This window comes from Oryctolagus cuniculus, chromosome 9 (genome assembly GCF_051225735.1).
Source record: "Oryctolagus cuniculus isolate XC-2025 breed Fujian yellow rabbit chromosome 9, ASM5122573v1, whole genome shotgun sequence".
Classification (NCBI taxonomy): domain Eukaryota; kingdom Metazoa; phylum Chordata; class Mammalia; order Lagomorpha; family Leporidae; genus Oryctolagus; species Oryctolagus cuniculus.
The window spans coordinates 101446948-101469420 of NC_142875.1; the positions used below are offsets into that span (position 1 = coordinate 101446948).

The following is a 22473-nucleotide window of genomic DNA, read 5'->3' on the forward strand; positions in this document are numbered from 1 at the left end:
AGCAATGATAGTTCGTGCATTCTTTCACATACGTAAATGTTCTCCATCACTGCATATTTTAGTGTTCCCAGAGCCTTTCATCGTGTTGTAGAATCGTATTTAAATAAGTCCTTAGTCTGGGGAAAATAAATGGCTTCTCATTTTTCCAATTGTAAGTAGCCCTTTGATAAACATTGTTGGGGCTACGTTTGACACGTCTGAGATTTTTCTTTTACAATTCTTCCTCCTTTCCCCAAAGCTGCCACCTGAAAGGAAAGGTATGAATCATTTTTATAAATTAAATAAATAATTAATTAATCATTTATAAATATTTCCAAACGGCTTCCTAAATGTTCAACTAAACCAATTTACGGGCAGCAAAATTTCTTGTCATATGTTTTTCCAATATTTTCTCCAGGAATTCATTAGCATTTTAACTTGTTACAATATAGTTTCATGTGTGAAAGCTAATCAAAATTATGAAAATTGATAATAAGGTTAAAAGTGTCATTTTTGCATTAGTGTCGTAAAATTTTTTGAATCACTGAATACTTAGTATGGTGACTAACATTTAAATGGCATTTTATTTTTCTAAAAAATAATTTCCTTGAGGGGCCAGTGTGGACAGCAAGTTCAGCTCCTTGAGACGCTGGCACCCCGTATTAGAGTGCCAGTTTGGGTCCCGGCTGCTCGACTTCTGATTCTGTTCCCTGCTAATGCATCTTGGAAAGCAGCGGAAGATGGCCCAAGTCCTCAGGCCCCTGCACCCATATGGGAGACCCAAATGGAGTTCCTGGGTCTTGGCTTCTGCCTGGCCCAACCTCAGCTGTTGCAGCCATTTGGGGAGGGAACCGGCGGATGAGAGAACTCTGTCTCTCTGCTTTTCAAATAAGTAAATAAATCCTAAAACATAATAATTCCATTGAATCCCTATAATTATGTGAAATAAGTAGACGAAGATAAAAAATGAAATTATGTGGGAAAGCACAGTTAAGACGCAGATAACTGATATCTGCAGTCCCTGTGTGTTCACGTCGCTCCCCGAGGTGAACGTAGTCCTCGGATTGAGCCTTGTGAAAAGAAGCTCAAGGTTTGAAAACATAAGTAAATAAGGGTAACATATCTGTAATGGCTCCCACAGCACCCTACATTTTTCTCTACCTGATGGTTATTGGTTATCATTTACCTTCTTGTGTGTTCTACAGATAGACCACGAATTCCACAAGGCCAACTGTGGGGGCCAAATTTGCTCAGCATTTTAACTCTTGTGTCCACTACAATAGTAGGTGCTGAATAATCACATATTGAATATTTTCATTTATTTTTAATTAATTTATTTTGCATTTGAAAGCCAGAGAGGCACAGACAGACACTGAGAGATTTTCCATCACTCCCCCAACGCCCACAATGGCCAGGACTGGGCCAGGTGGAATGCAGGGGTCAAGAACTCCATTCAGGTCTCCCATGTGGGTGGCAGGAAGCCAAGTACTTGGGCCATTGCCTGCTGCCTACAAGAGTGCATCTTTCCAGAAAAGTAGGATCAGAGTGGAACCTGTGGGGCCTACGCTGTGGTCTAGCAGGTAAAGCCACCTCCTGCAATGCCAGAATCCCATAGAGGTGCCAGTTCGAGACCCAGCTGCTCCACTTCTGATCCAGCTCTCTGCTATGGCCTGGGAAAGCAGTGGAAGATGGTCCAAGTGCTTGGGCCCCTGCACCTGTGTGGGAGACCCGGAAGAAGCTCCTGGCTCCTGGCTTCAGATCAGTGCAGCTCCAGGTATTGCTGCCAACTGGGGAATAAACTAGCGATGGGAGACCTCTCTCTCTCTCTGCCTCTCCTTCTCTCTCTGTGTAACTCTTTAAAATAAATAAACAAATCTAAAAAAAAAAAAAAAAGTGGAACTGAGACTCAAACCCAAGCTCTAGGGGATGGGATGCAGGTGTCCCAAGTAGCATCTTAACCACTGCACCAAATATCCACTCCAAGAATACGTTTGTTAAAAAACTTCACCAAAAGCGGGCGCCACGGCTCACTAGGCTAATATTCCGCCTTGTGGCACTGGCACACCGGGTTCTAGTCCCGGTCGGGGTGCCGGATTCTGTCCCGGTTGCCCCTCTTCCAGGCCAGCTCTCTGCTGTGGCCCAGGAGTGCAGTGGAGGATGGCCCAAGTGCTTGGGCCCTGCACCCCATGGGAGACCAGGAGAAGTACCTGGCTCCTGCCATCGGCCACGGCGGCCATTGGAGGGTGAACCAACAGCAAAGGAAGACCTTTCTCTCTGTCTCTCTCTCTCTCACTGTCCACTCTGCCTGTCAAATAAATAAATAAATAAATATTTAAAAAAAAAAAAACTTGACCAAAAATAAATTGATATATTCCATAGAAATGCTGCTTTATGCCAATACTAGAAGTTTGATGGCACAGTGTTCCCACTGGTAATAATCATTGCTAATATTTAAGAATCTCTGGGGTTTACTCTGACCCAGACACTGTTCTGAGCTCATTTTTAACCGATTCTAAACAACATAACTAGATAGGCAGTGACTGCCTGCAGAGGAACTCGGGCTCTGAACAGCTCTACTTTCCGCTGACACAGTTCAGACCACACAAATCACAAGACTGTTTTCTAAGGTGACTCAGGAGTAGAATGTTATTATTAATCCTAGAATATTAGGGCTAAGAGGCCGGCCTGTTCCATTCTATAACTTTAGAGACTGGAGATTAAGAATTCTTAACAAAGGTAAGACTCTTCTAGGGACAGGCGTTTGGTGCAGGGGTTAAATCACCCTCTAGGACAGCTGCATGCCATGTTAGAGTGCCTGGGTTCCAGTCCTGGTCCTGCTCCTCACTCCAGCTTCCTGCTAGTGTGCAACCTGCGAGGCAGCAGCTGATTGTTCAAGTACTTGGATTCCTGTCACCCACATGAAAGACTTGAATTCAGTTCCTGGCTCTTGGCTTTGGCTTGGCCCAGCCCTGGCCTTTGCAAGTGTTCAGCATTGAACTAGTTAGCTGATGGGAGCTCTCTGTCGTGTGTGTGTGTGTAACTGTCTCTGCCTCTCAAATAAATATGAATAAATAAATCTTTTAAAAAGAATTTCACATATTGTTTTTCACTAACAAGTGAAACTTCATATGTATATATGTATATATGCACACGCAGGCCATGTTGCTTACAGATTAAAAATATCATATGTATCATACATTTCCAACTTTTAGAAAAGGACAATATTGAAATTTATGTATAAAACAATTTTGAAAGTAATCAGTTTTCTTGATTGAAACACAATATACTGCCTCATTTCTGTTTAGTGAATTATTTTATGCAAAAAACTAAAATATGTAAGAAATAAACTACTTAAAAATTGAACAAGATGTTTTCACAGGGAATATCATGAGGACCAATTATTACTGAGCATCTGCTATACACAGAAAAATGTATCCTTTAGGATACACATGAATGAAAACTACAAAATATAGAAAGCATATTATAAAACCGAAGCTCTTCCACAGATACAATTCTGTTAAAAAGTCACAGCATTCTGTTCTCTGTTTTAATATGAGAATAGTTTTTAATGTATGTTTAAGAATAAATGCTTCTTGGAAACCATTGGGTTGATTCCACTTTTATTTCCACAAATATAAAAGCAGCTTATAACGGTACTGAATTCAAAATGTGAACAAACAAATAGACAAACTTTATTGCACGAAAAAATATTTCACATGAAGTATTGCACATGATCAAATTTATCAGGAAAGACACATCCTTATGATAAGACTGGAATTACTCCAGGCTTGAACAGCGAGGCGTATTTCCTGACAGAGACTTGCCGTGTCACATATTGCACATTCTCCAACTACTTTTATCTGTTTCACAAATGTTCCTCATATTCTTTGCTTTTAACACTTCTCTGCAAAATATTGCATAGAAGGTTTTAAAGGCAGAGAAATATAAACCATTGAAAAATATTCTGCAATTAAGAAAGTAAAATATGTATGTACATAATCAACCCTGTTCTTTTTCTTGGGGAGGAGGGTAGAGCGAGGGGGTGATGAACTGCCAAGTTTCTTTAAAAAGAGAGAAACATTACAAAGCTAATTCCATCAGCATTTGTCCACTTACGATACTCTCTGCGTTTAAAAAATTCATCGGAACTGAACACCTGTCCTACCACTCAGAAGTCCCTCTGTTTACATTCAGTTTGCAATACAAGCCTCTAACTCCTTCAACCAGTGCACGTGCACTGGTGGTCATTCAGCAATAAATAATAACTCAGAACCCAGATGTTTAATTGTCTCTGGATTTAAAATATACGTAAAGTGCATCTGAAAAGTATACAGTCATTCTCATTCTTGTACGTGATGATCAGTCAACCTGTGACGTTCGCATCTCATGGCAGCAAGGGGGCGCGATGCAGACCTTCCCGAAATGTCTGTCCTTTTCCCCACGGTCCTGCTTGGATGAAGATTTCCAAGATGCTGCCAAGTTTTTTCACAAAGTCTTTCTAGAAAACTCCTGGTCATAGAGTAGCATTCCCTTCACACACATTTCCTTTAATTCCATGGCATAATGGTTTATAGTTAAATAAATCTCCTTGTTATTTGGAGGGTTTGCTACAGATCCAGTGTAAGCTCTTGTCACATCCTGTACGGCCGATGCCTGTGCTATTCAGATACGCACAGCTCTCCGACTCTGTAATGTTGAATCTGTCAAATAATAAAGAAACCTAGAATTATTTTCAGTTCATCATCTGCACTGTTATGTGAGAATAAACTTTGCAATGGTGGTGGGCTCTGTTTTCCTTGTGTGTGTGTGTCTATGTGGAACAGTAGGAGGAGGTGGACGATAGACAAGACAAGGTGTCCAATAGACAAGAATCAAAAGTAAATAAGAGTAAAGGATTCCATTCAATTGGTTGGCATGGCAATGATTCACAATCCTTTATGAGTTCATAAGTTCTTCAAAAAATCCTTCCCCAAAATTATATACATCCAACATCATGCATAGCAGTGTGTAGAGATGTACGGACTTTATGCCCCCGATACCATCTGTGAGAATGGAACCATGAGAATTAAAAATCCCTGTACTAAAGACCTGAAGTTTCATTTTTGTTACTGTTTAAGTAGTTATCATAACATTATTAAGAGTGAGCAATTTATTCAACTATGGTTTTCAAATGACAAAGACCAAGATCAAATATATTAAAAATCCCTCAAACTTTAAAATGTGGTTTAACTACATGTAATAAAAGTGAGCCAGTGTTTTTAGTTCTGGAGAAAGTTTTCCACAGAAATTCATAAACAGGCATTGAAAATGTTCTTTATCCTTATTTATTTATTCATATAAATATAAAATTAGGAAACAGTGAGAAGGAATTATTTTCCAACAACCACATCATCACTAAAACAGAACTGAGATTGGGAGTGTTGGGCTATTTTGCATCACCATAGTTATTCTTGGAATATTTCCAAGCTAAGTCTATTACTCATAGTAGACTTCACTAAGAAAATTACTATAAGCATTTATTGTATGAATTCTAAGTGGATACAATAAAAATGATAATAAAGTCTGTCTCTAAAGAAGTCTAGAATTTAAACGTGCAAAAGAAACTGTTTGTTCATAAAGAGCTCAGCCTTCACGTTGGAAGAAGAAAAGGAGGAGAACAAGATGTTTTTAAATGAAGGAAGGAAAGCCAGCCTCAGAGGAAATCCGACTCCCTGAGACGTACCTGTTGCTAAGATCTTTGCCATTAGACCATTTCCATGTCTGGCCAGCCTCGTTTCTCAGCCCAATCCAGTGTCCAGCTCCACCTGCATATCGCTGTAGAAAGCTCTTAAAGAGAGCACAAGGGAGTTGTTAACAAACACCTGGGTAGTTATATAATAAATGGGATTTCTCAAAAGTCGCAATTTGAGTTTTTGTTTTGTTTTGTTTTGTTTTGTTTTAGTTCTAGGGAGGACCAATTCATTTGGATTTCTGATCTTTGAAGCTAAGCAATAGAATCAAATTTGAAAGGCCAAACTGAACTCTCATTTTGATCGCAGATTGATGATACCACTCTGTGGCTAAGGTTTCCTGCATACAAATTAGCTACAAAGTTCCCAAGCAGAAACAGAAAGAAGGCACAGATTAGATACATTAGATCAAACAGCAGTATTTCATGAGATTGTTTGACTCTTACCATGTCCTTTGCAGGATCAATGACTGCAAGAGTAGCACCAAGTTTAGAACAAAAGTTTTGGGCCAGAGTCCAGTTGTATGTTGTAGTGGAAATATAGTAGCATTTCCTCTGGTAACCAATCCAGTCATCTGAGCATGAAGAGACATGGCTCTCTGCGGGTGCTGAGAACTCACACTGGCTCGGACAATTGTATCGGCCCACTGTGAACAGGAAAATGATTTGTTTTAGTAAAAATAGAAACTAAACACCCACAGCATGCAAAACTAGGGATACTGTACTGTGCTGGGTAATAAAATAAAGCACAAAAGTCATGGGGAGAATTCTGGAAAGAGTAAGAGAGCCCACCTTATCTGATCTTCCATGGTGCCCATGACCAGGTGAGATACGGGGAAGGGAAGCCCTTGGGCCATAAGATCAGAAAGTGTGGGGAAAAAAAATTTTTTTAATCCTAAAAATAGTCATTGGACTAGAAAAGATAAAGTGCATTATAAATTCTAACTAAAATTCTGAATCAGAATGCAAGGTGAAGGTATTTGAAGAAGTAATAGCTATGACATTAGATCGGGAGACAAAAAAGAGAGTGTCCTTCAGGAAACCAATTAAAACACACAAAGATCTGGGACTAAGGACCTTTCAGAAAATCACAGAATTTCATATTTGTAAAAGACCAATGAATCTTAGTATAGCGGGATTATTAGATAGGTCACTACTGATGAGGGCTTTCTAGATATAATTTTAAGAATTCCCAACTACCATTCTGTGGTCTTGGAGATAAAAGATAAGATTGACTACTTCCTGATTAATCTATGGTTTTGATATTAATTTTTTCCACAAACACTGAATATGAAGTCTATATTTCTTCTAGCTAGCTGTCTAGTTATTTGGAATTCAAATTAGCCCCTTTCATTCCAGTTGGAAGCATGTGCCTAAATGTAATTTTCTCCTAAATAATACATAAATCATAGTCACTTTTGACATTCATGAAAATATGGCAGCAATCATGCAAGGAACACGTACTTTTACTCAACTTTGATTAGCAAGTTGCTCATGTATGGTCACTGGGATGGCCCTGAAGTAGCAGGAGTTTCTGACTAAAGTGGATGCCTACTGCTTTCAGCTCGGCCTGGTGCTGACAGCCGGAAGCACAGACTCACCTGATAAGGCGATGAGAGCTATAACCAGAATGGTGGTAAAGACCACGTACATTACAGCACACGGGACAGGAACCTGGAGAGACCCTTCGTGACTTGCTGCAAAACGGTAGCTGGCGGCAACATCTGGAAGGGAGGAAACTGAAAGTGAACTCACTTGGATTTCAGACCGGATATTTACCATTCTTGGAGGCATTTACATTTTAAAAATAGCAACATTTTCCTATTTCTTTGTATGACGTCTGTGAGTGAGTTTCCCCAAACTGTGAGTGAATACAGATAGTCCCTTGGTGACTAGAAACAAAACAATTCAGGCATAATACTGAGATCACAAAATAGTTTCTAATTATATGACTTCGGTACTTGTACTTACAACATACAACATACACATTCTGTGGCTGTGAAAATTCTAAGCAAACACCACTGGTTGTTTTAATCAGAATAAGAACATTTACTAAACTCCCAAATGCCCTGGAAGAAATATGAGAAGAACATCCATCCCAGGCACAATTCCTTAATCTGCCTTACTGTTTAATATGTGAATAGCATAAATCTGAGTAATGCAGTAAAGAAAAATCTAGAACTGATATTTAATATCTAAGACTAGAAAGATTAAAAATTTTAAAAACCTGATAGTACTTTTTGGTGAAATTGGTGCAGATGTGTAACAATTAGAATTTTCATTCATTACAAGTAGGATAGTGAGTTGGAAAAATATTTTGGAAACTTTCTTATAAAACTAAATATATAACTACTTATGACCCAGCCTTTTATTCCTATGTGTATCCACAAAGGAAAGGAAAAATATGTTCTCAAAATGCCTTGCATGAGAATGTTCATAGCAACTTTATTCTTTAGAGCCAAATCCTACCTGTAACCCAAATATCCATCAACAGTGGAATAGGTAACAAATTATGGTACAAGGGAAATCTACTCAGCAATTTAAAAGCCTGATACACACAGTGAAATGATTCAATCTCAGGAAAAGAAATGGTGAGTAAAAAAATCAGACCACAAAATATAATATAATGGATATTTGCATTTATATGGCATTCAAAAATAGCTAAGCTTGGTTATGTTGACAGAGATCAGAAAAGTATTTCTCTGTACATGTTTGGGAGAGGTAATTTAACTGGAATGGGATATAGGGGAAATTTCTCAGGTGATGGATATTCAAATGTTGACTGGAGTTGTGGTTATACAATTGCCATAACTCATTAAACTATATACCAATGATCTATACATTCATTGTAAATTATACTTTAGTTAAAAGGACATGTGAATGAAGATTAAAATAACTGAATTTTCCAAAAGAAATTAAAATAACAGAGGAAAGAATAATAGGAGTTTTTTTCCCTTTGCCCTTCTGCATGAAAGTGAAACAAAGTCAAATTTTTCTTTAACCAATAGGAAACATTTCTGTGGAAATATTTAGAATAGGGATATAATGTGAATAACAATTCTTCGCTATTAAGAAACAAACTAGAAGAGTGTCTGAGAAGGATGTCTGTTCTAGAATATAAGGAAATAATTGAAAAAACAAAGTAATTTTGTGATTCAGATTTTGGATTTTGTTTTTTTCAGGATGAGCTAACTGGATTTTAAAAAGGCTCTTGCAATTTCCTATTTTGTTCTCAAATTCCCTGTTACAATTCCCTATTACATTCTCAACAACTAAACTGCAAAATGTCTAGTTTAATGATATTATAATTGACATTGAAAAATAGTCTCAAGTGTAAAAGTATTGTTTGTTTAACATGGATGATTTTCACTACTAAAATTGCATCTATATAGGACATATCTTGAAATCCATGTGTTTTATTCTCCTTACATTTTTCTAAAGTTAAACTAGGTGAAGGGATGTTGCTTTTCCTTGTGGTAATTAGCCATGCAGTGGGTGTCAACATCCACTTTTACTTTTTTCCCAGAATGTTTTTCCCAGCACAGAGCTACACTTGGGTTTTGCAACAGAAGCCTTTACTTCACTCCTTTCTGGTTCTATGTCTCTCAGCTTCTCAGAGCAAATCTTCCTTTTTTCCTTCATGCAGTTATCCCCGGAAGCAGCCTTTGATAGGAAGGGTGGCAAGTTCAGAGCTCTGTCTAGTTTCCTTCTCACCATGTGGGAGTCCATCGTGCTGCGTGGAGTCAACTCAGCAATGGACAGCCCTGGTTCCTCAACAAGACCTAACACATCCAAACAGCTGCTGGTCTCCAGAGCCCAGCCCAGCCAGCCCATCTGGGGAGATGTTTCTCAGATAACACTTTATTTCCATTAGTGAGGGTACAGTTAACCACAATTTGTCACCTAGGTAACAAAACATGCCCCCAATAGCACACTTCTGTTCTGATCACAAGTCTTGTCCATTAATGAAGAAGCTGAAAATAAATCTACAAATTTATTATCTATTTGACCACCCAAGGGTGACACAAAATGATTATTCATACTCAGAAAGCAACTGCAAGGTCAGCATAGACTAACCATTCAACAAAATTGGGATGATCTCTGAAAAAGTCAATTTCTGTATTAGGTCCTTTCAACTGCTGAGTACTCTTATTATTACCACTCTTTTTTTCTTTTATTTCATTTTATTATTCCCTCCCCCTTTATTTTTCAGAGTTCAAATGGGCAAATAAAGTCACAGACTTGATTACCCCAAAATTTATGTGTCGTCTATCTTTCATCTGCACTTGATCTTATGCTTTTAAACAAAGGATTGGGTTATCAAAGTGATTGACGCTTCTCTAAAGTAAACCAACCTAGTACACATGCACTCAGAAAATAATACCTGACTGAAAGATTGCTTTAATTCTCCATCTTTTTACTGGGTAGTCTTGCTTAAAAAAAAAAAAAAAAAAAAAAAAAAAAAAAAAAAAAAAAAAAAAAAAACTCTAATTCCTACTTCCTAAACACTAGCACTTTAGAAAGGCACCTGATTAACTAGGGGGGAAAAAAGAGATATTACAAAAAAAAAAAAAAAAAAAAAAAGCCTTATAGAATCAAGGTTTTGAAAAAGCACTGGGAAAAACCTTGGTAATAGGAAATAGAGTAAGTGTGTGGGTGGAGTAAAGAGGAATATTGATAAGATAATTACATTTTGATGAAAAAAAAAAAAAGAGAGAGAGAAGAAAGGTCTGAGTTGTATAGAATTTGAGGCCAGTGATTGAAAGGTGAAACAGAAGGACGAATGGCGGGAAAGAGTCTCATAAAGGCTGTCAGAGCGGGGCCTGTGTCCAGCCTAGTGGTTAAGACAGCAACACCCCACTGAAGCTCTGTCCTGACTCCAGCTTCCTGCCAAGATGGGCCCCAGGCCAAGCCCGGAGGATTCAAGTGATCAGTTCCTGCCATCCATGCGGGCGACCTGGGTTGAATTCCTGGCTCCTGGCTTCTGCCCTTGCCATTGCAGGCATTTGGGGGCGTGACCCAGCAGGTGGGAGCTCGCTTGCGCTCTCTCTCTCTCTCTCTCTCTCTCTCCAATAAATAAACAGACTAATAATATTTCAAGAAAAGAATACCAACGCAGAAGAATTCCTTTATTCCCTTTTCCTAATAAATTAGCACTGGGTATTGTAAATGTTCAGACACTCACACAGCTATTCTTTTAAAGACCAGAAACCTGCATGTTTCCAGTAACTTGAGGATGCCATCCTATGAACACAGAATAAGGCCCACAGAAAGCAAAGATACAAGAGAAAGAAACCAAGGAAGCAATTGCGCATGGGAAAAGCAGAATTTTCCATAAACAGAGGCATGGAGTGCATGCAGGTGAACAAGGAACAATGATAGGACTGGGCTGGGGTAGGGAACTTTCTAATTAAGTCTAAAATTCAAGATGATGTAAACTGAAACAAAGAAAAAATCTTGAAAGAGCAAAGAGCTGAAATTCACTCTGGCGTCCTTTCATCTCCATGCCCTCCTACCTTCCCACAGATCAGGAGAAACTGACCTCTTCCCAGTTGATCTTTTATGTTGACTAAAATAAAACCTAAGTTCTCGAAAGCACAAGCTTCATTTTCTTCCCCAACAACCATTACACACCCTTTAATTCCTGTATACAGACACAGATTACTAACATAAAAGAAATCAGGTTTGACTTACCTTTTTGATCACTCTCCAGATGCAAAGAGCTGTTTTCTGTTATGGAACAATCTTCAGAATCCATCTTCATTATCAAGGTTCCCCAGGTAATCGCGGGCCAAGTGAATCCACAGGGAGAGCCTTGGCTGGGCTCTTGGCCAGTCTGCGACTCTCTGAGGCGTCTCCGGGTTTATATTCCGTTACGGTGTCTCCACCCCCTTCCTCTTACCTCCTAACGTGCTCAACTGTGTCAGTTCTCTTTAATTTATGCTCCAATGGCCCAGACAATTTACAGTGTGTTGTGGTGGTGAGGTCTGGGTTTTCCCTGCTGTCTGAAATGTGCTTTCTCACAACCGTAGGTGTCACATAAAGAGACAGGGGGATTTTCCCAGAAGCTCACGCGTGTCTCCTGAAGCTTTTAGAAAACACAAATATGTTAGGAGACGGCATGCTCTCAGTAAAGGCTTGAAAGATACAAGAGTCCTATGTTTTACATGGAAATAATTTGGGGAGAAAGAGCCTTAGTATCTTCCTGGAATCCTATTCACTCATTTATTTACATATTTAACAGCTAATATTTGTTGAGCATCGGCTATGCTTCTGCCATTGAAGGTTTATCACTGAGTCAGAAGGCTGAAGTCTTTAGCCTCACAGCTCTACAGTCTGGGCAAGTTCTAGCTGGGATGCCATGAACTGGCCTTCAGAAACGCATCCATCTCCTCCTCCCTGAGGACTCGTTCTTTGAAGGTGCCATTTGGTAAGTTGTTGCGGTAATGCAGGAAACAGAAATCTTGCGGTCTGAAACTTCCTTGCTAGGTTCTAAAACAGTGTCTCTTACACTATCTGTTTCATTTATCTCCTGCTCATTTTCTCATTGTATTATACTGCCATTCAGGCTGCCTTTAGCACAGCTCAGGAAGATCTTATTTCATTTTTTCCCTGTCTTCCAGGTTATTCTGTTCATATACCTCTGAGGCTTCAGGGATTTTCAGTCTGGTTGCTACTAAAATGACATTGCCGTGGTATCAACTTCATCCAGATAAGTTATTTAGGTCAACCCAGGACTGCAGAAGGTCTTTGCATGGTGATTTAAGAGAAGAACTGAAACACCACTTTGGATGATAATTTTGGTATCAAAAATTTTATCATCAACATCACTTCTTTAAAGACATTCTGTTTTCAAAATAAAGCTTTAATGAAAATGTTGTACTAGGCCATAGGCGTTTGCCACAGCAACTTAAGCCCCTTCTTGGAATGCCCGCATCCCATATTACAGTGCCTAGTTTGAGTTCAGGCTCTTCTGCTTCAAATCTAATTTCCTGCCAAGGCACATCTTGGGAGGCGGAAAATAATGGCTCCAATACTTGAGTCCCTACCACTCACACAGGAAACCCACATGGAGTTCTGGGCTCCTGGCTTTGGTCTCCCCAGCCCTGGTTGTTGTGAGCCCTTAAAGAGTGAACTAATGGATGGAAGATCTCTCTGTGTGTGTCAGTCTTTCTGCCTTTCAAATAAAATTAAAATAAACAAATATTTTAAAATTCAAATTGAGTAGTTGGAAAAGAGGAAGGTAAGAAGAAAGGAAGAAAGGGTGGGAGGGAGGGGAAAGAGACAGACAGAAAATGATATGCCTAGGTGGGATGGACATTATCTACAGCAGTAAACTGAATCATCAAAGACACTACTCCAGCTAAGACACAAAGAGGCCAGCATGGGTTCTAAAGGTCCTCTTTGCTTCCATTCTGTTTTCAGGTCAATTTCTTTGTCCTTCATCTACATAGTAGCTACCGGGTGTATTCAATACGTAAGTCATATCATTTTGGTGAGATGTTCAATTATTCCTCCTTCCACCCTTGAAGGCTTCCTACAAGAAGTACCATAAAATCCAAAGATCTTCTCGGAGTTCAGAAGTGTGTGCATGTGACACGGCACCTGGCACCATGCTATGACTTTCCCTATCATCACCCTCTCTGATACTAACCTCCTTACTGTCCCACAGAAATGCCAAGCCCAACATCACTATAGCGTCTCTACATTTCCTCTCAAAGTTTCTTCCCCCATCTCACTGAGTCTCATGTTCTCCCTTTAACTCAGTTCACTCACTGTTCGACTTGCCCAGGGAGATCTTCATCAAGGTATGTAAGGCAGAACCCCACACTCCATGCCTCTGCATACTTCTACGTCACTGTCAGTATCTGGTTGTCTCTCATCTACTTTCCTTCTTGGGAGGCAAGGACTTTGTCTGACTAATGCCCTCCGTGTCTCTAACACCTGTCACAGAAACTGGAAACTAGCATGTATTCAATGTGTACTTATCAAATACAAGAATGAATGAATAAACAATAGTATAGAATTCTGGGGCCGGCGCCGCGGCTCACTAGGCTAATCCTCCGCCTTGCGGCACCGGCACACCGGGTTCTAGTCCGAGTTGGGGCGCCAGATTCTGTCCCGGTTGCCCCTCTTCCAGGCCAGCTCTCTGCTGTGGCCAGGGAGTGCAGTGGAGGATGGCCCAGGTGCTTGGGCCCTGCACCCCATGGGAGACCAGGAGAAGCACCTGGCTCCTGGCTCCTGCCATCGGATCAGCGCAGTGCGCCGGCCGCAGCGCGCCGGCCGCGGCGGCCATTGGAGGGTGAACCAACGGCAAAGGAAGACCTTTCTCTCTCTGTCTCTCTCTCTCACTGTCCACTCTGCCTGTCAAAAAATAAAAAAATAAATAGTATAGAATTCTGAAACTTTTCTTTAAAGATTTATTTATCTTATTTGAAAGTCAGAGTTACAGAGAGGCAGAGGCAGAGAGAGAGAGAGGTCTTCCACTTGCTGGTTCACTCCCCAATTGGCTGCAAAGGCCAGAGCTACACCGATCCTACGGCAGGAGCCAGGAGCTTCTTCTGGGTCTCCCATTCGGGTGCAGCGGCCCAAGGACTTGGGCCATCTTCTACTGCTTCCCCAGGCCATAGCAAAGAGCTGGATCAGAAGTGGAGCAGCTGGGACTTGAACCTGTGCCCACATAGGATGCCGGCACTGCAGGCAGTGGCTCCACCTGCTACACCACAGCACCGGCCCCCTCTGAAACTTCTAAAGCAGGGTGCTACTCAGGGAGAGCGTTTGAGACATACATGACTTGAGGCTGTTGGCAGACAGTCAGGCTCCTTGGATGGTGCTGGTGAGCAACCAAAGAAGAGTTAAGTTTGATGCTTCAAGAGTAAGAACTTATTGCTAACACTTTTGCAGATCTGAGTGAAAGCGGTTTATATCTTTTAGATGCTTATTTCTCTTCCTGGAATTGGGAGACCCAAGCTAACACCCACTCCCCGCCACTGATTTACACACACCTGTTGCAATGAACCTGTGAGATAATACCACCGTTCTCGATCTGCAACCTCACTTGAGTTTCTCCAAGCCTGTGGAGTGAGCAGAAAGACAAAGAAAATCTCACACACACACTGGTGGCTTTTGCCATGCGTCTTTCCACAAGCAAAGGACTTTTCAGCACTGCTTTGTTTCTTTTAGAAACTGGTGTTTGCTTTCTGTCTGCCTCATTTTGCTTAAGATCACTCGGTGGTTGCTCCTCCCTGTTCAGAGACCTGAGCCGTGGGAGCTGCACACCAGTCTTCAGCGGTGGCTCGGAGCTCCGGTCTTCAGAGAGAATCGCTGAAGAAGCACAAAGGGCACCTGCCGGCCGCAGACCAGTATGCAGTCTCATGCTGATAGCAGTAAACTCAGGAGCTGGGCTGCCGTCCACTCACCCCAAAATCCCTCCTCAGTCACGGCTTTGTCAGCGGCAGCCTGCTCTTCCTTTTCCATCACCCCAGGATCTGCAGAGGAGAGATCAGGCGTGACCTCCCATGGATGCTCATGGGAGATGGCACCACGCATGCACAGAACCCCCCAGGCCAGCATCCGCCACATCAGACCCACTGTGTGGGCTCCCTTGGTGTTGCATGGGTGGCACTGTCCCGATAACGTGGAGGAGAGTAGCAGGGTCAGCAAGTTCACAAAAGATGCCTCTGTGTGGCCGGCGCTGTGGCTCAGTAGACTAATCCTCTGCCTAGCGGCGCTGGCACACCAGGTTCTAGTCCCAGTTGGGGTGCTGGATTCTGTCCTGGTTGCCCCTCTTCCAGGCCAGCTCTCTGCTGTGGCCCGGGAGTCCAGTGGAGGATGGCCCAAGTGCTTGGGCCCTGCAACCCATGGGAGACCGGAATAAGCACTTTTTTTTTAAGATTTATTTATTTATTTATTTGTTGGTGGGAATGCAAACTGGTAAAGCCACTATGGAAGTCAGTTTGGAAATTCCTCAGAAACCTGAATATAACCCTACCATACAACCCAGCCACCTCACTCCTTGGAATTTACCCAAAGGAAATGAAATTGGCAAATAAAAGAGCTGTCTGCATGTCAACGTTTATTGCAGCTCAATTCACAATAGCTAAGACCTGGAATCAACCTAAATGCCCATTAACAGTAGACTGGATACAGAAATTATGGGATGTGTACTCTGTAGAATACTATACAAGAGTAAAAAAAATGAAATCTGGTCATTTGCAACAAAATGGAGGAATCTGGAACACATCATGCTGAGTGAAATAAGCCAGTCCCAAAGGGACAAATATCATATGTTCTCCCTGATCAGTGACAACTAACCGAGCACCAAAAAGGAAACCTATTGAAGTGAAATGGACACTGTGAGAAACAATGACTTGACCAGCCCTTGTCCTGACTGTCGAGGAACAACTTACTACTTTATTCCTTTTAGTATTTTTTTTTTGTTCTACTTAATACCATTGGTTGAACTCTTTAATTAACACACAACTATTCTTAGGTGTTTAAATTTAACTGAAAAGTGATCCCTGTTAAATATAAGAGTGGGAATAAGAGAGAGAGGGAGATGTACAGTTCGGCACATGCTCAATCAGATTTACTCCTAATGGTAGAGTTAGAAACGTGCCAGGGGATTCCAATTCAATCCCATCAAGGTGGCATGTACCAATGCCATCTCACTAGTCAAAGTGATCAGTTTCAGTTCATAATTGATCATAATGATAGGATTAAGTGTCAAATAAGACTAGTGTCTGCTAATACTAACTGATATAATTAAAAAGGAGAGAATGATCCATCATGGGAAGCGGGATGCACAGCAGACTCATAGAATGGCAGATGTCCAAAACAGCACTCTGGCCTCAGAATCAACCCTTAAGGCATTCGGATCTGGCTAAAAAGTTTAGGAGAGTATTTCAGGTATGGAAAGCCAAGACACTCTGACAAAAAAAAAAAAAAAAAAAAAAAAAAAAAAAAAAAAAAAAAAGCTAAATGAAAGATTTCCGTGAGTGAGATCCCAGCGAAAAGAATGGGGCCATCAAAGAAAGAGGTACCTTTCTCTGAAGGGAAGAGAGAACTTCCACTTTGACTATGACCTTGTCTAAATAAGATCAGAGTTGGCAAACTCAAGAGGCTTCCATAGCCTTGGCAGCTCATGACAAGAGCCTCAGGTGATTACTGACGCCATAAACAAGAGTGTCAATTTGTTAAGTCAACAACAGGAATCATTGTGCACTTACTCCCCATGTAGGATCTCTGTCCTTAATGTGTTGTACTATGTGAATTAACGGTATAACTAGTACTCACTCAAACAGTACTTTATACTTTGTGTTTCAGTGTGGGTGCAAACTGTTGAAATCTTTACTTAGTATATACTAAATTGATCTTCTGTATATAAAGATAATTGAAAATGAATCTTGATGAAGAATGGGATGGGAGAGGGAGTACAAGATGGGATGGTTGTGGGTGGGAGGGTGGTTATGAGGGGGAAAAGCCACTATAATCCAAAAGTTGTACTTTGGAAATTTATATTTATTAAATAAAAGTTTAAAAAGATTTATTTATTTATTTATTTGAAGGGCAGAGTTACAGAGAGGCAGACACAGAAAGAGAGAGAGAAAAAAAGAGAGAAAGAGAGAAAGAGAAGGAGAGAGAGGGAGAGGTCTTCCACCTGCTGGTTCACTCTCCAAATGGCTGCAATGGCTAGAGCCGAGCCCATCTGAATCCAGGGGCCTGGAGCTTCCTCTAGGTCTCCCACGCAGGTTCAGGGGCCCAAAGACTTGGGCCATCTTCTACTGCTTTCCCAGGCCATAGCAGGGAGCTGGGTCAGAAGTGGAGCAGCCACTAGAACCGGCACCCATATGGGACGCCGGCGCTTCAGGCCAGGGCTTTAATGCACTGTGCCACAGCGCCGGCCCCGAGAAAATGTGAGTTTTATAGGCAGATCATCTTTCATCAGCTTCTCTCCTCCTCTCTATGAGCCAATTACACCGACCTTCATTCCATTCCTCAAAGATGCTAAACCTGTCTTCCTTGTACAGGGCGTGCTGTTTCCTGCTCAGATTTTCATGACTCTTTCCTCTCACTCACATTCATCTCACATATCACCCACTTATCAAACCCTTCCCTGACCACTGTATAAATTACCTCCCATTAGTTCCTAACTACTACCTCACTCCCATGTTTTAGTTTGCAGAATATATCACTATCTAAAATCTTGTAGTTAATCTATTTATATAAACTTTAAAAAACCTTTTTATCTATCTTCTACTACTAGAAAGCAAAGTCTTTAGGGACCAGCATTGCGGCACAGTGGGTTAAAGTAGCTATCCCATCTTGGAGCAATGGTTTGAATCCCAACTGCTCTGCCTCTGATCCAGGTTCCTGCTAACGTGCCTGGGAAGGCAGAAGAAGATGATTCAACTACTTAGGCCCCTGCCATCCACATGGGAGACCTGGATGGAGTTCCTGGCTCCTAGCTTCAGCCTGGACCAGCCCTGGCCATTGTGGTCTTTTGGGGAGTGAACCAGCAGATGGAAGATTCTCTTTCTTTCACTCTTTCTCTTGCTCTCCCTATCTCTTGGCCTGTCAAATGAACAAATAAACATTAAAAGAAAGTCTTTAAGACTAGGGATCTGGGGCCAGCATTGTGATGTAATGGCTTGCTGCCACCTGCAGTGCTGGCATCTCATATGGGCACCAGTTCAAGCCCTGGGTTCTCCACTTCCAATCCAGCTCCCTGTTAATGTGCCTGGGAAAGCCGCAGAGGATGGTCCAAGTCCTTGGGCCCCTGCACCCGTGTGGGAGACTAGAACATAGGCTTATCCCTGTAAGTATTTGCTGGATGATACCTAAAAGAGTCTGTTATGAACAGTGACTCAAACATTTGTTAACTGTGTAGTTTTAGGAACACTATTTAACTCCACTGATCTTTGGCTTTGTTACCTGTAAACTGAAAATATCAACACTCAATCTGTATTTTTATAAAGAAAAATTATGAACTAGAACATCAATTTTCCAGGCTGGTAGTTTAGTGGGTTAAATCACCACCTACGATGCCTGTTCAAGTCCTGGCTGCTCCACTTCCAATCCAGCTCCCTATTAATGGCCTGGGAATGCAGTAGGAGATGGACCCCTGCCACCCACATGGGAAATCTCAAAGAAGCTCCTGACTCCTGGCTTTGGCTTGGCCCAGGCCCTGACCATTGCAACCATCTATGAATTGAACCAGTGGATGGAAGAGGTCTCTCTGTTTCTCTCCTTCTCTAACTGTGACTTTCAAAAAAACAAATCTTTAAAAAAAAAAAAGGTTTAGAAGATCAATTACCTTTATGTTAAAAAAGAAAGAAAATTAATTTTTTACAATAGTATTGGTATCGAACAGGCATTTAATGCAGTGTAAGAGAGCGGAGTTTGATACATGTCATGAAAAGAGAAAGTTCTTCATCTGATGTTACACACTAAGAGATGATAGCAGGAGTCATAGTGTAACTGCTGACGCAGTGTGAAGTGTCTCGTCTGTATGGGACCAGAGAAGATAGAGGAAACTGTTCTCCACCTCAACCTCTTCTGACAGGTTTTACAGCACTAAGACTCCTGCTACGTGCTTACAGTTTCTTGCTCCTTCAGTTACAATCAGGTGAACAGATATTATACATGTAGTTATAAATGTGCATGTATATATAAAAATATTTTATACGTCATACATGATATGTATAGCATTTTTTAATTTTTATTTAGTAAATATAAATTTTCAAAGTACAGTTAATGGATTACAATGGCTCCCCCCCATAATTTCCCTCCCACTCACACCCCTCCCATCTCCCGCTCCCTCTCCCATTCCATTCTTCATCAAGATTCATTTTCAATTATCTTTATATACAGAAGATCAGTTCAGTATATATTAAGTAAAGATTTCATCAGTTTGCACCCACACAGAAACACAAAGTGTAAAATACTGTTTGAGTACTAGTTACAGCATTACTTCACATTGGACAACACACTAAGGACAGATCCCACATGAGAAGTAAGTACACAGTGACTTCTGTTGTTGACTTAACAATTTGACACTCTTGTTTATGGCGTCAGTAATCTCCCTAGGCTCTACTCATGAGTTGCCAAGGCTATGGAAGCCTTTTGAGTTCGCCGACTTCAATCTTATTCTGACAGGGTCGTAGTCAAAGTGGAAGTTCTCTCCTCCCTTCAGAGAAAGGTACCTCCTTCTTTGACGGCCCCATTCTTTCCACTGGGATCTCACTCATAGAGATCTTTCATTTAGGTCTTCCTTTTTTTTTTTTTTTTTCCCCAGGGTGTCCTGGCTTTCCATGCCTAAAATACTCTCATGGGCTCTTCAGCCATATCCGAATGCCTTAAGGGCTGATTCTGAGGCCAGAGTGCTATTTAGGACATCTGCCATTCTATGAGTTTACTGTATATCCCGCTTCCCATGATGGATTGTTCTCTCCCTTTTTGATTCTATCAGCTAGTATTAGCAGACACTAGACTTGTTTGTGTGATCCCTTTGACTCTTAGACCTATCAGTATGATCAATTGTGAACTGAAATTGATCACTTGGACTAGTGAGATGGCATTGGTACATGCCACCTTGATGGGATTGTATTGGAATCCCCTGGCACGATTCTAACTCCACCATTTGGGGCAAGTCCGATTGAGCATGTCCCAAATTGTACATCTCCTCCCTCTCTTATTCCCACTCTTAAATTTAACAGGGATCACTTTTCAGTTTTAAACACCTAAGAATAATTGTGTATTAATCACAGAGTTCAACCAATAGTACTAGAACAAAACAAAGAGAAAATACTAAAATGGATAAAGTATTACATTGTACATCAACAGTCAGGACAAGAGCTGATCAAGTCACTGTTTCTCATAGTGTCCATTTCACTTCAACAGGTTTCCCCTTTGCTGCTCAGTTAGTTATCGCCAATCAGGGAGAACATATGATATTTGTCCCTTTGGGACTGGCTTAATTCACTTAATTCACTGGCTTAATTAATATATGTATAGCATATATTTTACATATATATCATTGACCAAATTAATAAATGTTACCTAGAAATCTTATTTTAAGAAAGTAAATATCCTGGGGCCAGTGCTGTGGCTTAGTAGGTTAATCATCTGCCTGTGGTGCTAACAACCCATATGGGCGCAGGTTTCAGTCCCAGCTGCTCCACTTCCCAATCCTGCTCCCAGCTGATGGACTGGGAAAGTATGGAATATGGCCCAAGTGCTTGGGGTTCTGCATCCACATGGGAGACCTAGAAGAAGCTTCTGGCTCCTGACTTCAGATCAGCCCAGCTCCAGCTATTGCAGCCATTTGGGGAGTGAACCATCAGATGGAAGACCTCTCTCTCTCTCTCTCCCTCTTCTGTGTCTAACTCTGCCTCTCAAGTAAATAAACAAATCTTTACACACACACACACACACACACACACACAAAGAAAGTAAATGTCCTGGGGCGGGCACTTGGGTTGTCAGTTAAGATGCCGCTTGATACATTCACATTCCACATTAGAGTGCTTGGATTGGAGTCCCAGTTTCACTCCTGACTCCAGCTTCCTGTTAATGCACATCCTAGGAGGTAGCAAGTGATGGCTCCAATGCTTGAGTCTCTGCCACCCACATGGGAAACCTGAATTGAGTTCCAGACTCCTGTCTTTGGCCTGCTCCAGACCCAGCTGTTTAGACATTTGGGGACTAAACCAAAGAATGGGAGATTCTCTCTGCTTCCCCCATCCAATTTCTCCTCTCCCTCTCCCTCTCCTTTTCAAATAAATAAAATTAGTAAATGCAAAAATATTTTAAAGGCTCATTTTAAAATAATAAAGAAAATATCTTTAATCATTATGACAGTGTGACATAGATCAAAATCTATGACCTCTGTTCTGAAGTCATTTTTCTCTGCGTATCTACAGACAGCCAAGCCATCTTGATAAAATCAACACTTGTGTGAATGGGAGAAATGAAAAAGCAGCCAAATGACTAAAACCTTGTGATCGACAAGCCTCCGAACCGTCCACAAGAACCTAAACTTTCCTACTAAATTAATTCTTCTTTCATTAATCTTTCATAACTCTCTTCCTTTTAAGGGTAAGAAACCTCCCTTTGATTTGATAAAGCAATAAATTTCAATTCACAAAGAACAGGGTTTGCCCAACATTGTCCTGGCTGACGCCTGTTATCTGGTGCCATTGGTGAAAAGCACCATCATGTCACTTGCGAAAGTGCCCTCTGAGGTCCCATAAATTATGCTCATAGAGCTAGTCAATGTTTGTTAAAGGAAAGTCTCCCTGCTTATGAAATTCCAAGAACTAGGACAAAGCAAAGATGGGAGAGGAGAGGCACTGTGGAGGAGATTTTGGGCTCAGAGGGTTTTGCATTTGCCCCTCATTCATCCAAATTTGGAAGCAGATTTCCTTTGTGGTCAGCCCTGATGGGTTTCATTTTCTACAGCAAAGAAACAGAAAGAAACCACACCTGTGCAAAGAAACTCTTTGCACATCAAATACACATACAATCTTAGACAGCTTTCTATTTTTTAGAGATTTTTTAGGTGAGTTCATAAATAGTATGTTGAAAAACTAACTGGTATCCGTGGGGCAGAGTTTATCAACATTCCATAGTTCAGTTGAGAACGTTGAGACTTAAAGAAATCAGCAGCTGGACAAATTTGTAAGAAGCAACTCAGGCACCAAAACGCGATGCATCTGTCCTTCATGTGTGACCTTATATGAAGAATCCGGGGGAAGGTGTCAGCA

At 41.1% G+C, this 22473-nt stretch overlaps 1 protein-coding gene and 1 pseudogene across 2 annotated transcripts in view; both read right to left on the bottom strand.

Moving 5' to 3' along the window:
• Positions 1-3580: 3580 nt before the first annotated feature.
• On the bottom strand, positions 3581-14843 carry LOC100348315 (early activation antigen CD69). The gene is made up of 6 exons (XM_089303747.1): positions 14713-14843; positions 11402-11795; positions 7309-7431; positions 6155-6354; positions 5702-5805; positions 3581-4679 (listed from the first exon to the last, which is right to left on the bottom strand). The coding sequence occupies exons 2-6, from the start codon at positions 11469-11471 to the stop codon at positions 4571-4573; spliced, it is 606 nt and encodes a 201-aa protein (XP_089159873.1). The 5' UTR covers positions 11472-11795; positions 14713-14843; the 3' UTR covers positions 3581-4570.
• A 146-nt stretch (positions 14844-14989) lies between these two features.
• Positions 14990-22473, bottom strand: part of LOC149124686 (Krueppel-like factor 4) — a 46430-nt pseudogene continuing 38946 nt past the window's right edge. Inside the window, exon 2 of the transcript XR_016212637.1 lies at positions 14990-15195. The product of XR_016212637.1 is annotated as a Krueppel-like factor 4 (transcript). The remainder of the gene's footprint in view (positions 15196-22473) is intronic.

Excerpts from the sequence above, each read along its gene's own strand:
- LOC100348315 (XM_089303747.1), bottom strand. The coding sequence starts at position 11,471 with ATGAAGATGGATTCTGAAGATTGTTCCATAACAGAAAACAGCTCTTTG. Across the intron at positions 7,432-11,401 it reads TCTGGAGAGTGATCAAAAAG|ATGTTGCCGCCAGCTACCGT; the intron begins GTAAGTCAAACC and ends CCTCCCTTCCAG. Across the intron at positions 5,806-6,154 it reads TTGATCCTGCAAAGGACATG|AGCTTTCTACAGCGATATGC; the intron begins GTAAGAGTCAAA and ends GCTCTCTTTAAG.